The 17490-nt window shown below is 45.4% G+C and overlaps 1 protein-coding gene across 2 annotated transcripts; it reads right to left on the bottom strand.

Annotated features, from left to right (window-relative positions):
* Positions 1-443: 443 nt before the first annotated feature.
* polm (polymerase (DNA directed), mu) lies at positions 444-15213 on the bottom strand. 2 transcript variants are annotated; one of them, XM_060909475.1, is made up of 11 exons: positions 14855-15213; positions 14568-14751; positions 14378-14476; positions 13229-13399; positions 13081-13152; positions 12876-12996; positions 12595-12727; positions 12135-12237; positions 3641-3934; positions 3343-3426; positions 444-749 (listed from the first exon to the last, which is right to left on the bottom strand). In XM_060909475.1, the coding sequence occupies exons 1-11, from the start codon at positions 15031-15033 to the stop codon at positions 663-665; spliced, it is 1527 nt and encodes a 508-aa protein (XP_060765458.1). In that variant the 5' UTR covers positions 15034-15213; the 3' UTR covers positions 444-662. The 2 variants fall into 2 exon arrangements, with proteins under 2 accessions (XP_060765458.1, XP_060765459.1); XM_060909476.1 differs by having other exon boundaries at positions 444-746.
* Between the last annotated feature and the right edge of the window lie 2277 nt (positions 15214-17490).

The following is a 17490-nucleotide window of genomic DNA, read 5'->3' as shown; positions in this document are numbered from 1 at the left end:
ACAGAACAAAACTACTATTACCTACAATATAAATGGATGTAACCGTGATAAGCGTATTATGAATATATCAGCAATTATAACAGTTATTTACTGTTTGATAAATAACCATCTTAAGGTGACCATGAAAAGCATGTGATGGTGGAGGAAGCAACGATTTAAAGATGTTGTCAGAAATGGCAGTTAGAAAAATGAGGCCAAGACGTGCCAGGTGCACTTATACAGAAAGTACAAACTGACATATGTGGCTTCACTGCAAATGCATACTGCACAATCGGCAAAATGTACATAACACAAAAGCTTCCAAATAAACAGCAGCTACAATCCAGTTCATCACTAAAGTCTGGAATATTACACAGAACAGAATATCTGAACTTCATAAGACAACAGATGATGTACTTTTAATTTAACAAACAAACAAAAAACCAGTGCGAGATTCGGGAAAATATTTTAAAATGTTAAAATATTTTATTTTATTTCATGCTTTGGGGACATAATGATACAGAAGATAAAAAATAAATACACACTTGTCAATTTGCCTTTCTACACGATAGCTAAAATAAGTTTTAGTACGTGACACAGATTCATACCGGTAGTTTCTCACAAAGCATGGCACAGGATTCATCAACTGCTGTAGTGAGTAACCCGAGTGGGACTGAAGTGCATCACGCGTTCCTCTCCGAAGGTGGAATGTACTCCAAACCCAAATGGGCGAAAATTTCCTCTTCGGAGTTTGCCTGAAGATAACGCTGCTACAGAGCATGCGAGGAAGAGTTTGAAATGAGGATTACTAGCAGACATGCATATGCAAGAAAACTGTGGCTGTTTTTAATGATATTATCACCACAATGCTGGTTTTAGCATTGAGCTTTAAACTTCAAAGATCTAAGTATGCAAGAAGAAATGCTGAATAAACAACAGGTAAAAGTTCTAAGCCCACTTCTCAACTCATAACCATCTACAGACATGGGATTAACAGAACAATCAAATGTTCACAAATTTTCCACCAATCTCAAATATTTGCTTCTTCAGTTCTGGAGCTACAAAGCTTCTCCCTACACACCTCAAACTCAAGTTGTTCAGTATCTCAAATTTTAAAGATGTACACTAATACCTCAAGTTATAAAAAGAAAGAAAAAAAAAGTAGTAACTTCATATTTGAAACCTGTAGTGGCAGCCATTTTAAAACTGGAACTAGTAGTTTGTAGTTGTTTGGAACTTCTATGTAAAAGTTCAAAATTTTCCAGACGGGTTCACCTTCTTTTGTCTCAAACGAAGTTATTTAGCCAAACAATGTCTTTGGGACAAAATTGGTGCTCTTAAGCTTCCATTCAAATCCTATTTGCTTCAACATAACACAATAGGCCATTTGCAGGAATTGGTTACATGTCAATTTTCCCCATAGCAACAAGCCCGTAGTGGGCAAGCTAACTTTTAAGGCCAAGTTTACATTAGACCGTATCGGTCTCATTTTCTTCGCGGATGCACTATCCATTTACATTAAAACGCCTGGAAACGCCGGGAAACGGGAATCCGCCAGGGTCCACGTATTCAATCCAGATCGTGTCTGGTCCGGTGCTGTGTAAACATTGAGAATACGCGGATACGCTGTGCTGAGCTCTAGCTGACGTCGTCATTGGACAACGTCACTGTGACATCCACCTTCCTGATTCGCTGGCGTTGGTCATGTGACGCGACTGCTGAAAAACGGCACGGACTTCCGCCTTGTATCAACTTTCATTAAAGAGTATAAAAGTATGAAAATACTGCAAATACTGATGCAAATACCACCCATTGTGTAGTTATGATGGTCTTTAGGCTTGCCATCCTTCCACTTGCAAGTGGTAAGTGACTTGCGCACAGAGGCTCAGTCCCGAATCACTGCTCGTGCGCTTAACTCGCACGGTCTGTGAGCTGCGCAGGGCCGGAGTGCGCACCCTCCAGAGGGCAGTCGCTGTTCAGGGCGGAGTGATTTGGAGCGCAGCCGCTGAGGAGGAAGCGATGAGCCGCACTGACACATTTCAACTTACGTGCCAAATTAGTCATGTGATTAGCGTATCCGTGTATTGGCGTTGCTGTGTGCACGCTAATCGTGTATTGGCGTTGCTGTGTGCACGCTAATCGTTTTTAAAAACGTTAATCTGATGATCCGCTGATACGGTCTAATTTAAACCCCACCTTGACAACCACAAGAGTTTGACTGACGATGCGAAGCAATCCATTTCTATAATAGCTGTTTTTACCTTTTCTACTGTCTTTTTTTTACCCGAATTTTCGTGTGTACTTGGAAAAAGTTTGTGGTTTTAACTTCTGTCGTAAGTTAAAGTGAATTATTGGCCGTAAAAGAGAGTTTTTTTGGACTCAAGTTGGTCGCTGCCAAAAGTGCAGGATCTCATGGTCAAAAAACCTGGACAGGGTGCAAACTACAGTAAGCGAATGATAAAAGGTAGAAAAGGAGAAATTATAAGTTATAAACATGCCTGAGAAATCCGCCATTTCGCACGTGAATTTCTTTCGGCGGGGCGGCACGGTGGTGTAGTGGTTAGCGCTGTCGCCTCACAGCAAGAAGGTCCTGGGTTCGATCCCCGTGGCCGGCGAGGGCCTTTCTGTGTGGAGTTTGCATGTTCTCCCCGTGTCCGCGTGGGTTTCCTCCAGGTGCTCCGGTTTCCCCCACAGTCCAAAGACATGCAGGTTAGGTTAACTGGTGACTCTAAATTGACCGTAGGTGTGAATGTGAGTGTGAATGGTTGTCTGTGTCTATGTGTCAGCCCTGTGATGACCTGGCGACTTGTCCAGGGTGTACCCCGCCTTTCGCCCGTAGTCAGCTGGGATAGGCTCCAGCTTGCCTGCGACCCTGTAGAACAGGATAAAGCGGCTACAGATAATGAGATGAGATGAGATGAATTTCTTTCGGCGGCGACCAACTTGAGTCCAAAAAACTCTCTTTTACGGCCAGTGATTCGCTTTAACTGATGATAAAAGGTAAAACCACAAACTTTTTCCAAGTACACATGAAAATTCAGGTCAAAAAAGACAGCAGAAAAGGTAAAAACAGCTATTATAGAAATGGATTGCTTCACATCGCCAGTTAAACTCTTATGGTTGTCAAGGAATGTCAAGTTAGCTTGCCCACCACGGGCTTGTTGCTATGGGGAAAATTGACACGTGACCAATTCCTGCAAATGGCCTATTTCAGGGACTACACTTCAGTGGAAAATATGCTATTTGGACTAGCCTTGGACTAAAATATCCTCGTCCTAATCCTGTTTCAACCATAATTTGTGTCCGAAAAAAAACCTGTACTAATTATCTTTCAAACACATAGGGCTGCGTTCATGGACTTACTTGTTTGCTGTCGTAGAGTGCATGACTGCTTAAGGACATCCCTTTCTCCTGTCCTGCCCAGCGCCTCAATTCCCTCTCAAAGAGCTGCACAAGGAGTCATGTGGTGTTTCATTGGGATTAGTACATTCATTTAATGGAGCATTTCACCTATAAACATTGACGCTGCTACTATTGCAGTATGAAATCAGCAGGATTATATTTAGCATTACGAAAACACTTTCAGTAGTGAAACAATTTTTAATCATCATCACATCTGATGATTAATGGATAATTTCATTAATATAGTAATATACCTTACCTTGGATCCTGTCCAGCCAAGTGTAGCAAAAGCAAACTGACTATAAGGACTGACTACAAGATCAACTCGAACAGCTCTCCATGAAGACCCCAAGTGATGATCCTCTGCTCCGTCTGTCGTGCTGGAGCTATACGAAGAAGTTTCCACTTGTGTGTCACTATCTACTTTCGATTGTTCAAGCTTGAATATTGAGAAGCATCTCTCAAATCGGTCCATGTTACTAGGAGGACGAGCAGGTCCATCTTTACCCTCCAAGTAGGAATTCCTAGTTGTTTTCTGGTACAACAGCAAACCCTGGGAATGAAAATAGACAGATTTAGCTAAACAATTCCAACCATGTTTGTGGTATTAAAATTACAGCTAGAATAGCATAATGGCAAAGATAATTAAAAAAAATCACTTAATAATAACAACTTTACAACAAACTACATTTTGGTATCTGCTTATGTCCTCTTATTTTTAATGGCAGTGCCAGAATTAATCTTTAATAAGAAGGTGCCCTTAAGCTTTGAAAAGGACTTCAGAGAAGGAAGAGTGAAGCAGTCTGGAAAAGTCGCTCTCCAAAAACGTAGTATTCGTCCATAGGAACTACACATTTGACATCTCCCCTAAAAACTACATAACTTCAAGTGGGTTTTTTTTCTGTTTGCATTTGCACCGCCAGTAGGAACACTGAAGTGATGTTGGTTTTTATACGAATGTACATCTTGTCCGCCAACGTTCTTGTTTTGCTGTGAAAACAGCAAACTAGCAACATTAGGGCTTAAATTCATCCACTTTCGTGTATTGTCTTTTTAGTCACGTTTCTATGGAAACAGATCATTCTACTGCGCTGTGACCATGAAGTGTTACGTCCTAACAGTAAATTCTTTATTTTGCATTATAAAGAGTAAAGCTGTGGTGGAAAATTGTTGGTGATTGTTCGTGCCCATGGACAAGCATTTAGTTTAATTAAGATTTTTATATTTCACTCGTGTTGTATTTCCTCCATCGCATATGACGACTGAGAGAAGTGCATTTCATTTTACTACTTCACTGTTGGTCCGTTTGTCTTTTTTTTAACACTAATGTTAAGACCTGTATACACAGCAAATGTTTTACACATATTTTTAAAAATGGTGGTTGCTGGTAGTGTTGTAGTACTTAAGACCGGTCTCAAGACCACTTTTTGAAGGTCTCGTCTCAGAATCCACTGCAGTTTTACTCGGTCTTGTCTTGGTCTCGGCAAAAGAAGACCCTGGATTTTATTTCAAGAACGGTCAAGATCACAACTGCGAGGATTTCACTAAATTGCCTGTGCATTGTCTGATTTATTTGTTTATCATCATTACTGTGATTGGATGTAAAATTTCCTGCTTCAAATGCGACCAATAACGTGACTCATTGCCAATTTGAAATTTTTCCTCCTGTTAACAGCTGTCACCCCTCCCTCCCTGCCCCCTTCACACCCACTGGTCTGGTTCTGACTCGGTCTCGCCCTGCCTTGGTCTTGACTTGATCTCAACACACTTTGGTCTTGGTCATGACTTGGTCTCGGTTTTGATGGTGTTGACTATAAACACTACTTGCTGGTGTTACATTGTTCATGTTTAACCAATCAACATAGATCTACATCTGGACCAATCACCATACACTTACATCACTCATGGGTCCTCTTGTGTTGGAAAAGTACAGTACCTAACCTGAAGTAAAAGCTAAATATGTCCCTCAAAACAGTGTTTTAAAAACTAATCATTCTCAGTTCCTGCAGTGTGGACACACAAAAAGGAATAACTTCCTCCAATAGTTCTAAGAACTATTAAAAAGTTCCTCCGGTCCGAAAGTGCCTAAACCACTCCTTTACGTGATGTTCAACAGCTTGCCTGCGACCCTGTAGAACAGGATAAAGCGGCTAGAGATAATGAGATGAGATGTCTATATTTATCTATACCACGATAGCATTATGATAATGCTATACAGTGCAACTGTATTTCAGATTAGATACAGTTACACTCATTACATATCAGTGAACCTTCAGCATAAAATCCATGTGTTCAATAAAATTTAAACATCACTGATCACTGTGGTGATTTTATGCATATGTAACTACACACACACACCTTAATATAATCACACACAGTAATTTGTTTTATGTTGATTGTATTTTGATTTAAAGCCAATTATGTCAATTTCCAGTAAAGAGTAAAGGAAGGTGATTCTACTTAAGAAGAAATTACAAATAGAGTTGTTTAAATACAACCCCGATTCCAAAAAAGTTGGGACAAAGTACAAATTGTAAATAAAAACGGAATGCAATAATTTACAAATCTCAAAAACTGATATTGTATTCACAATAGAACATAGACAACATATCAAATGTCGAAAGTGAGACATTTTGAAATTTCATGCCAAATATTGGCTCATTTGAAATTTCATGACAGCAACACATCTCAAAAAAGTTGGGACAGGGGCAATAAGAGGCTGGAAAAGTTAAAGGTACAAAAAAGGAACAGCTGGAGGACCAAATTGCAACTCATTAGGTCAATTGGCAATAGGTCATTAACATGACTGGGTATAAAAAGAGCATCTCGGAGTGGCACCGGCTCTCAGAAGTAAAGATGGGAAGAGGATCACCAATCCCCCTAATTCTGCGCCAACAAATAGTGGAGCAATATCAGAAAGGAGTTTGACAGTGTAAAATTGCAAAGAGTTTGAACATATCATCATCTACAGTGCATAATATCATCAAAAGATTCAGAGAATCTGGAAGAATCTCTGTGCGTAAGGGTCAAGGCCGGAAAACCATACTGGGTGCCCGTGATCTTCGGGCTCTTAGACGGCACAGCATCACATACAGGCATGCTTCTGTATTGGAAATCACAAAATGGGCTCAGGAATATTTCCAGAGAACATTATCTGTGAACACAATTCACCGTGCCATCCGCTGTTGCCAGCTAAAACTCTATAGTTCAAAGAAGAAGCCGTATCTAAACATGATCCAGAAGCGCAGACGTCTTCTCTGGGCCAAGGCTCATTTAAAATGGACTGTGGCAAAGTGGAAAACTGTTCTGTGGTCAGGCGAATCAAAATTTGAAGTTCTTTATGGAAATCAGGGACGCCATGTCATTCGGACTAAAGAGGAGAAGGACGACCCAAGTTGTTATCAGCGCTCAGTTCAGAAGCCTGCATCTCTGATGGTATGGGGTTGCATTAGTGCGTGTGGCATGGGCAGCTTACACATCTGGAAAGACACCATCAATGCTGAAAGGTATATCCAGGTTCTAGAGCAACATACGGGTATGCTCCCATCCAGACGACGTCTCTTTCAGGGAAGACCTTGCATTTTCCAACATGACAATGCCAAACCACATACTGCATCAACTATAGCATCATAACTGCATAGAAGGGTCCGGGTACTGAACTGGCCAGCCTGCAGTCCAGATCTTTCACCCATAGAAAACATTTGGCGCATCATAAAACGAAAGATACGACAAAAAAGACCTAAGACAGTTGAGCAACTAGAATCCTACATTAGACAAGAATGGGTTAACATTCATATCCCTAAACTTGAGCAACTTGTCTCCTCAGTCCCCAGACGTTTACAGACTGTTGTAAAGAGAAAAGGGGATGTCTCACAGTGGTAAACATGGCCTTGTCCCAACTTTTTTGAGATGTGTTCTTGTCATGAAATTTAAAAATCACCTAATTTTTCTATTTAAATGATACATTTTCTCAGTTTAAACATTTGATATGCCATCTATGTTCTATTCTGAATAAAATATGGAATTTTGAAACTTCCACAACATTGCATTCCGTTTTTGTTTACAATTTGTACTTTGTCCCCTCCTAGAACTGCCATCTTATTGTGGTGGAGGGGTTTGTGTGCTTGAATGATCCTAGGAGCTATGTTGTCGGGGGCATTATGCCCCTGTCAGGGTTTCCCAAGGCAGACAGGTCCTAGGTGACAGGCCAGACCAAGAGCAGTTCACCAAAACCCTTATGGAGAAACCATCGAGGACCATAACGTCGCCCGGTATGGCGCAGCCGGGGCCCCACCCTGGAGCCAGGCCTGGGGTTGGGGCTCATATGCGAGCGCTTGGTAGCCAGGCCTTTGCCCATGGGGCCCGGCCGGGCTCAGCCCGAAGAGGTCATGTGGGCCCGACCTCCTGTGGGTTCACCACCCACAGAGGTAGCAGTAGGGGACTGGTGCAGTGTGGATTGGGTGGCAGTCAAAGGCAGGGGCCTCGACGACCTGATCCCCAGACACAGCGGCTAGCTGTTGGGACATGGAATGTCACTTCGCTGGGGGGGAAAGAGCCTGAGCTTGTGCGGGAGGTTGAGAGGTACCGGCTAGAGATAGTCGGGCTCACCTCCATGCACAGCTTGGGCTCTGGAACCCAGCTCCTTGAGAGGGGCTGGACTCTCCACTTCTCTGGAGTTGCCCATGGTGAGCGGCGGTGGGCTGGTGTGGGCTTGCTTATAGCTCCCCAGCTCAGCCGCCATGTGTTGGAGTTTACCCCAGTGAACGAGAGGGTCGCCTCTCTGCGCCTTCGGATTGGGGAGAGGGCTCTTGCTGTTGTTTGTGCCTACGGGCCGAATAGCAGTATAGAGTATCCGGCCTTCTTGGAGTCCCTGGGAGAGGTACTGAGGGGTGCTCAGACTGGGGACTCCATTGTGCTACTGGGGGACTTCAATGCTCACGTGGGCGACGACAGTGACACCTGGAGGGGCGTGGTTGGGAGGAACGGCCTCCCTGATCTGAACCCGAGTGGTGTTTTGTTATTGGACTTCTGTGCTAGTCACGGTTTGTCCATAACAAACACCATGTTCGAGCATAGGGGTGTCCATAAGTGCACGTGGCACCAGGACACCTTAGGTCGGAGGTCGATGATAGACTTTGTAGTCGTTTCATCTGATCTCCGGCCCTATGTCTTGGACACTCAGGTGAAGAGAGGGGCTGAGCTGTCAACTGATCACCACCTGGTGGTGAGTTGGATCCGCTGGCAGAGGAGGAAGCTGGACAGACCTGGCAGGCCCAAATGTATGGTGAGGGTCTGCTGGGAACGTCTGGCCGAGCACTCTGTTGGGGAGGTCTTTAACTCCCACCTCCGGGAAAGCTTTTCCCAGCTTCCGAGGGAGGTGGGGGACATTGAGTCTGAGTGGACCATGTTCTCTACCTCCATTGTGGACGCAGCTGTTCGGAGCTGTGGCCGCAAGGTCTCTGGTGCCTGTCGTGGCGGCAATGCCCGAACCCGGTGGTGGACACCAGAAGTAAGGGATGCCGTCAAGCTGAAGAAGGAGTCCTATCGGGCCATGTTGACCTCCGGGACTCCTGAGGCAGCTGACGGGTATCGGCAGGCCAGGCGTGCTGCAGCTCGGGCAGTTGCGGAGGCAAAAACTCGGAACTGGGAGGAGTTCGGGGAGGCCATGGAGAAGGACTATCGGTCGGCCTTGAAGAAATTCTGGCAAACCATCCGGCGCCTCAGGAGGGGGAAGCAGTACTCTGCCAACACTGTTTACAGTGCGGGTGGGGAGCTGTTGACCTCGACTGGGGACATTGTCGGGCAGTGGAAGGAATACTTTGAGGATCTCCTCAATCCCACCGTCATGTCTTCCATTGAGGAGACTGAGGCTGATGACTCAGAGGTGGACTCATCCATTACCCAAGCCGAAGTCACTGAGGTGGTTTGCAAGCTCCTCGGTGGCAAGGCACCGGGGGTGGATGAGATCCGCCCTGAGTATCTCAAGTCTCTGGATGTTGTGGGGCTGTCTTGGTTGACACGCCTCTGCAACATCGCATGGCTGTCAGGGACAGTGCCTCTGGAGTGGCAGACTGGGGTGGTGGTCCATCTTTTTAAGAAAGGGGACTGGAGAGTGTGCTCCAATTATAGGGGAATCACACTTCTCAGCCTCCCGGGGAAGGTTTACTCCAGGGTACTGGAGAGGAGAATTCGACCAATAGTCGAACCTTGGATCCAGGAGGAACAATGCGGTTTTCGTCCTGGTCGCGGAACACTGGACCAGCTCTATACCCTTCATAGGGTGCTCGAGGGTTCATGGGAGTTTGCCCAACCAGTCCACATGTGCTTTGTGGATCTGGAGAAGGCATTTGACCGTGTCCCCCGTGGTATTCTGTGGGGGGTGCTTCGGGAGTATGGGGTTCGGGGCTCTTTGCTAAGGGCTGTCCGGTCCCTGTACGAACGGAGCAGGAGTCTGGTTCGCATTGCCGGCAGTAAGTCAGACCTGTTCCCAGTGCATGTTGGACTCTGGCAGGGCTGCCCTTTGTCACCGGTTCTGTTCATAATTTTTATGGACAGAATTTCTAGGCGCAGCCAGGGGCCGGAAGGAATCCTGTTTGGGAACCACAGGATTTCATCTCTGCTTTTTGCGGATGATGTTGTCCTGTTGGCTTCTTCAAACCAGGACCTTCAGCATGCACTGGGGCGGTTTGCAGTCGAGTGTGAAGCAGCTGGGATGAGAATCAGCACCTCCAAGTCCGAGGCCATGGTTCTCGACCGGAAAAGGGTGGCTTGCCCTCTCCAGATTGGTGGAGAAGTCCTGCCTCAAGTGGAAGAGTTTAAGTATCTCGGGATCTTGTTCACGAGTGAGGGAAGGATGGAGCGTGAGATCGACAGGCGGATTGGTGCAGCCTCCGCAGTGATGCAGTCGCTTTACCGGTCCGTCGTGGTGAAGAAGGAGCTGAGCCAAAAGGCGAAGCTCTCAATTTACTGGTCGATCTACGTTCCAACTCTCACCTATGGTCATGAGCTTTGGGTAACGACCGAAAGAACAAGATCGCAGATACAAGCGGCCAAAATGAGTTTCCTTCGCAGGGTGACTGGGCGCTCCCTTAGAGATAGGGTGAGAAGCACAGTCACTCGGGAGGAGCTCGGAGTAGAGCCGCTGCTCCTCCACATCGAGAGGAATCAGCTGAGGTGGCTCGGGCATCTTTTTTGGATGCCTCCTGGACGCCTCCCTGGGGAGGTGTTCCAGGCATGTCCCCCCGGGAGGAAGACCCAGGACACGCTGGAGGGACTATGTCTCTCGGCTGGCCTGGGAACACCTCAGTGTTCTTCCCGAGGAGCTGGCCGAGGAGCTGGCTGAGGTGTCTGGGGAAAGGGAAGTTTGGGCTTCCATGCTTAGACTGCTGCCTCCATGACCCGGTCCCGGATAAAGCGGAAGAAGACGAGACGAGACTCTGTCCCAACTTTTTTGGAATCGGGGTTGTATTATATTTTGAAATAACTTTGAATCATGTATTAAATCAGAATGAAGTCTTGTTTGGATGATTATTTTTTAGTTAGTTCAGTGTGGCCTTGGAAATATTCGTAGAGCGAGACCTGGATGCATCTTATTAAAAAACGACATCAGTGCAGCATTGTAGTCGAATCACTAAACCTCGACTACGAGTCCAACCTTGAGTCCCCAAGTCCAAGTCAAGTCATTAAAGAAAATTTCAAGTCAAGTCTACTATTGATCCAAGTCGAGTCCGAGAACAAGACTCCAACCGCACCATTTGACGGTGGCTGTTTTAGCGCCATTAACATTAGTTTGTTCCTGAACATGACGTATGAACAGATGAATGTGCATTCTCGTTGTCAGGGAGTGTGAAGTATTCTTTTAGAGATGGTTGGGAGACGGGTGTAAGTGCAGAAGGTGTTTATTAATGCAAGTGAAGACAGGTAAACGATCCAGAACGGCAGGCAAAATCATAAAACAGCGAAACAGGCAATAGGTTGAGCGAGGCACAAACAGGCTATCATAGACTCGGCAGAATCAAAGACAAGAAACAAGAAATCAGGGCTTAGGAAACCAAACAAGGAAATAAGGCTCGGTAATGTGTCAGCAACACAACTCAATACTTCGCAAAGTAAGTGTGTTTTCACAGTTTTTATATAGGCGTGCTGACTGCACCTTAATCCTTTGCAAGTTGTTTACGGCCCGAGAGTCCGCTTGGCGTGCACGCTGTCTGGAGCACACCAGAGAGTCCGTCTGATGCACACGCCAAGGCATGCAGGTGTGACACTCTTGCACGAAATTAGTACAAAAATGAATGCAGATATAAATATCTTATGCCAAATTATTATGGCATGATACAAAAAAATAAAGAAAAAATCCAGGTCTTCGTCTCCAATTTACGAGTCAAAATGCAGTTAATGCACGAGTCCAAGTCAAGTCATGAGTCGGACTCGAGTACTACAAGCCTGCATCAGTGCCACACTGGAAATATTGGTGGAGACAAACTTGAAACTGAAAGAGTTTATATGGCCCAATAGAAAATACTGGTGGAAACGAGGTCTTGTATGGTGAGATGTGTGGACCAATCAGAATTCATTATACTTGGTAAATCGTATCAAACTATGTTAGAACATTATAAAAATGAATGCACTTTTGGAGTCCGATCACTCCGCAGACGGACTCGGCTTTTGTCAATTGATTTAATAAAAGTCTAAACTTTCCTGTAAACTCTTCGACTTCGAATTATTCTTGTTTGGGAGAGTTTCCACGACACTACCTGATCCTCCAACCAATTCACAAGTTTGGGCATTAATCTTTCCTCAGACCCCTCCTCTGGGTGTGTGATCAGGAAGTCCACATCATGACCCACCTCCTTACCCCTAGGAAAGGAAAAAAAAAAAACATTAAAAATATACACACCATATTTATGTATTAGGGTTGTAGAAATGTGTTTGAAGGATTTCTTCAAGTAATGAAAGCTAATTACGGTAATCAGAATATTGCTGAGCTTAATTAAAAGTGGAGCTAAGTGGAACTTTTCAACTCTCATTGGTCAGAAGCTGTTGATAAATTTTCTAGAACAGCAGTTCTGACAGCAAGTACAATAAAATGGAAAATCTGTTTCTAAATCAGTCAAATACCTGTGATCATCATGATTTAAATAGTGAGCAAATTATCATTATTTATCCATTATGCAGCTGTACCTGATGCTATATGCTGTACGAACATGTTTCTACCTTCTGAATCCTCCTGTGAGTGTAATAATTGCCCTGGGCAGCACAGCTTTTACTGCCTTCTCTACGATGTCGCTGATAGCCATAGCCTCCTTTTTAGTGACAGGTGTGTTCAGATTGTTATAATACTGCACTCCTACCGTAACAGTCAGAAAGAGAGCATTCAGTACACATTACACATTTCCAAGCCTGGGTAGGTATGTATAATGAAAAACACAAGGCTACTGATAAACTGAATGATTAACTGTAATGTATTTAACTCCTGAACAGAATTAGCCCTGTACCTGCTTGCTGTGCACGGTTCAGCGTTTTTCCTGTGTGCATGAGGTCTAACGGGCCCCGTAGGCCTTCCCTAAACCACCGATCCGCAGTTTTTACTCCCACCCCAAAAACACCAGTCAGCGCCTGAAGACAGAGAACAAAAGATTTTTATCAGAATTACACAAGCAAGCATGCGATGCTCTACGCTGAAATGTGGCAACTGCTAACCTTCATAGCTTGAAACTGCTCCGATTGTCTTGTTGACTCCACTTCACTTGATGTGCCGTCTTCTAAAATCTCCTAAAAGAGTGACGTGTTCATATCAGCAACAGAGCACTTTACATGAACGTGAAGCTCAACCTGAAATATCTCGGACCTTTATAACTCTCAGTGAATGCTCACCCAAGCAGGGCAAGTTCTTCAATTCGTCCACTGTACGCACGGCATAAGGAAGCGCCTTCAAGACAGACGCCGACCTTCGGAAGGCTACGCTCCTGCCTTCATTCTCACCAAACTCTGCATTCTCGGCTAAGATTTCCAAAGCTTCCTGAGAAACAAACAAATTGAGCAGCATTGTGTTGCGTTTTCACTGCACGCATTTCGTAAATTAAGTGGAAAAATCCCAGGAATGCTGGCCGGGATCCAGCAATGGTTGTGTTTATGGATAATCGGAGGAAACCAGAGAACCCAGAAGAAACCCAAGAGGACATGGCGAGAAGATGAAAAAAAAAAATCGCACTCAGGTTTGGACTTGAGCCATGCAAGTGCAAAAGAAAAGAAACTAATGTCAGAGAATAAAACGTCTTGAAGGGTTTGTGGGGCAAATTCTAATAATAATAATAATAAACACTTGAAGAATATATTTTTTAAAAATCCCCAGAAAGCAAGAGAGAGAGAGAGATTTGCTGATGTAGTTTTGCTATTCATTACAAAAGTTTCACTTTAATGTCCCTTTGTCAAAAGTAAGGAAGTAATTTAAGCTTAAAAAAAATATATTTGGGCGGCACGGTGGTGTAGTGGTTAGCGCTGTCGCCTCACAGCAAGAAGGTCCTGGGTTCGAGACCCGGGGCCGGCGAGGGCCTTTCTGTGTGGAGTTTGCATGTTCTCCCCGTGTCCGCGTGGGTTTCCTCCGGGTGCTCTGGTTTCCCCCACAGTCCAAAGACATGCAGGTTAGGTTGACTGGTGACTCTAAATTGACCGTAGGTGTGAATGTGAGTGTGAATGGTTGTCTGTGTCTATGTGTCAGCCCTGTGATGACCTGGCGACTTGTCCAGGGTGTACCCCGCCTTTCGCCCGTAGTCAGCTGGGATAGGCTCCAGCTTGCCTGCGACCCTGTAGAAGGATAAAGCGGCTACAGATAATGAGATGAGATGAATGAAAAAAAATATTTGGGAATGAGATGAAATTGTGCATGGTTGTTTTTTTTCACCAAACCATTTCCAAAACACTTTCATTCAGATAACAGGACAGAGCGTGTACAATGCAGCCAAAGTGAACAAGAAAGTCCAGGATGTAAAGGACTCACTGTAAGCAATGAGTTGTGGTGTTTCAGTGGCGTTCTCCTCTGACAGGCGTAACTCTTCATTAGAATCGCAGGAGTGATCTCAGAGGGCTTCGGGCTGCTCTGTAAAAGACATAACTCCTCTGAAGTTTCAACATAGCGATGTTTCTTAAAAGATACTGATGCAATACAATGCTACGAACTACTGTATTACCTTTAACCTGTGTCTGTCCTGAATGGGGACAGGATTTCCACTTGCCAAGCTCTCAGTCAACCAACTGATGTCCAACAGATTGACCGAGCTGGTTGAGTCTTTTCCTTCGATCTCCTGTTTCTTCAGCCAAATGTCAATTTCATCTCCAGTGTTGTTTTCTGACACTACATGCGTGGTGGAAGAGCTGCAAAAGCAAACAATATAGTCAGTATTATTTGACTTTAAAAAAACCAAAATGCCATTTTAAGGATGGTTCACTGACAGTAAGACAATTTCTTGATATCTACCTGAAAGACTCTTCAATCAGGAATCCTTTACTCCTTCCAAGACGTGTCAGGAAGGATTTTCTGGACGCACCCATCTTCCTTTCCACAATAAATATTGCAATATCAGGATATTTACACGCTTTAGTGTCATGACTTGTAGTTTGCTCTGTTGTCACTTTCCTGCGTTTCAGGGGAACCATTATCTGTGTGACACTGCTAACTAAAAACACATACACCTTATTAGTGGAATCAAAAAAGCAACACTTTCCGGGTCATGACAGGAAGTTATACAGATGATACATATGCATTGTTATCTGTTATTTCTTTGGTTTAGAGTTCACTAATCACTGCAGCGTCACAACAAACCGGCCAGTTGTGAAAGCAGAGGTTGCAGAAGTGCAGCCCAGTGACGTCAGAAACCTCGAGACAGTTCCGACCTGTGTTGCCAGATCCATGTTTTTTAAGCATGGCTTGGACAGCTGAACCTCTGACGACTGTTGTACACGTTTGGCATATACCGTAGTAAGGAATTTGTCCACCACAAGCCACCAGAACAGCCTCAGGCGTTTACCACCTTTCTCACTCAGCATTTCACTCCTGACCAGTGGTGCCAGAGTCGCATACACGTTCATACCAAGAAGCATTTTAGAGTAGCCAATACAGTAGCTTCCAGAAGCATTCATTCATGGCATTTAGCAGACATACAACATACCCAGGGCGGCACGGTGGTGTAGTGGTTAGCGCTGTTGCCTCACAGCAAGAAGGTCCGGGTTCGAGCCCCGTGGCCGGCGAGGGCCTTTCTGTGTGGAGTTTGCATGTTCTCCCCGTGTCCACGTGGGTTTCCTCCAGGTGCTCCGGTTTCCCACACAGTCCAAAGACATGCAGGTTAGGTTAACTGGTGACTCTAAATTGACCGTAGATGTGAATGTGAGTGTGAATGGTTGTCTGTGTCTATGGCCAAGTTTACATTAGACCGTATCTGTCTCGTTTTCTTCGCGGATGCACTGTCCGTTTACATTAAACCGCCTGGAAACGCTGGGAAACGGGAATCCGCCAGGATCCACATATTCAATCCAGATCGTGTCTGGTCCGGTGCTGTGTAAACATTGAGAATACGCGGATACGCTGTGCTGAGCTCTAGCTGGTGTCGTCATTGGACAACGTCACTGTGACATCCACCTTCCTGATTCGCTGGCGTTGGTCATGTGACGCGACTGCTGAAAAACGGCGTGGACTTCCGCCTTGTATCACCTTTCATTAAAGAGTATAAAAGTATGAAAATACTGCAAATACTGATGCAAATACTGCCCATTGTGTAGTTATGATTGTCTTTAGGCTTGCCATCCTTCCACTTGCAAGTGGTAAGTGACTTGCGCACAGCGGCTCAGTCCCGAATCACAGCTTGTTCACTTCACTCGCGCGCTCTGTGAGCTGCGCACGGCCGGAGTGCGCACCCTCCAGAGGGCACTCGCTGTTCAGGCCGGAGTGATTTGGAGCGCAGGATGCCTGCGGAGCCGAGCGTATCCGTGTATTGGTGTTGCTGTGTGCACGCAAATCGTGTAATGGTGTTGCTGTGTGCACACTAATCGTTTTAAAAACGTTAATCTGATGATCCGCTGATACGGTCTAATGTAAACATGGGCTGTGTGTCAGCCCTGTGATGACCTGGCGACTTGTTCAGGGTGTACCCCGCTTCTCGCCCGTAGTCAGCTGGGATAGGCTCCAGCTTGCCTGCGACCCTGTAGAACATGATAAAGTGGCTAGAGATGATGAGATGAAATGACAACATACCCAGAGCAGTTGGAAGTTAGGTGCCTTGCTCCAGAGCACTTCAGCCATTCCTCCTAGTACAAGGAATCGACCCGGCGACCTTTTGGTCCCAAAACTACTTCTCTAGCCATTAGGCCAGCAGGAGGAAGCAGGAAGAAATCTGAGAACCGAGAGGAAACCCATGCAGAAACCCAAGATCAGGACCCTGGAGTTGTGAGGAAGCACCACCATGCTGCTTTGGACATTTTGCATATTCAAATTAAAGCGGCATGGTGGGATAGTGGTTAGCACTGTCGCCTCACAGCAAGAAGGTCCTGGGTTTGAGCCCAGCGGCCGGTGAGGGCCTTTCTGTGTGGAGTTTGCATGTTCTCCCCGTGTCTGCGTGGGTTTCCTCCAGGTGCTGTGGTTTCCCAAAGACATGCAGGTTAGGCTAATCGGTGGCTCTAAATTGACCGTAGGTGTGAATGTGAGTGTGAATGGTTGTTTGTCTCTGTGTCAACCCTGCGATGACCTGGCGATTTGTCCAGGGTGTACCCCGCCTTTCGCCCATAGTCAACTGGGATAGACTCCAGCTTGCCTGCGACCCTGTAGAACAGGATAAGCGGCTACAGATAATGGATGGATGGGTGGTGTAGTGGTTAGCACTGCCGCCTCACAGCAAGAAGGTTCTGGGTTTGAGCCCAGCTGTGTGGAGTTTGCATGTTCTCCCCATGTCTGAGTGGGCTTCCTCTGGGTGCTCTGGTTTCCCCCACAGTTCAAAGACATGCGGTTTGGTTAACATGGGATGGCCTTGGGCTGAAGTGCCCTTGAGCAAGACACCTAATCCCCAGCTGCTGTAGCATAGCTGCCTACTACTCTGGGTATGTGTTTGTGCTCATTGCTCACTT

This window comes from Neoarius graeffei, chromosome 25, assembly GCF_027579695.1.
Source record: "Neoarius graeffei isolate fNeoGra1 chromosome 25, fNeoGra1.pri, whole genome shotgun sequence".
NCBI classification, from domain to species: Eukaryota; Metazoa; Chordata; class Actinopteri; order Siluriformes; family Ariidae; genus Neoarius; species Neoarius graeffei.
This window is presented reverse-complemented; position numbering and strand designations above follow the sequence as displayed.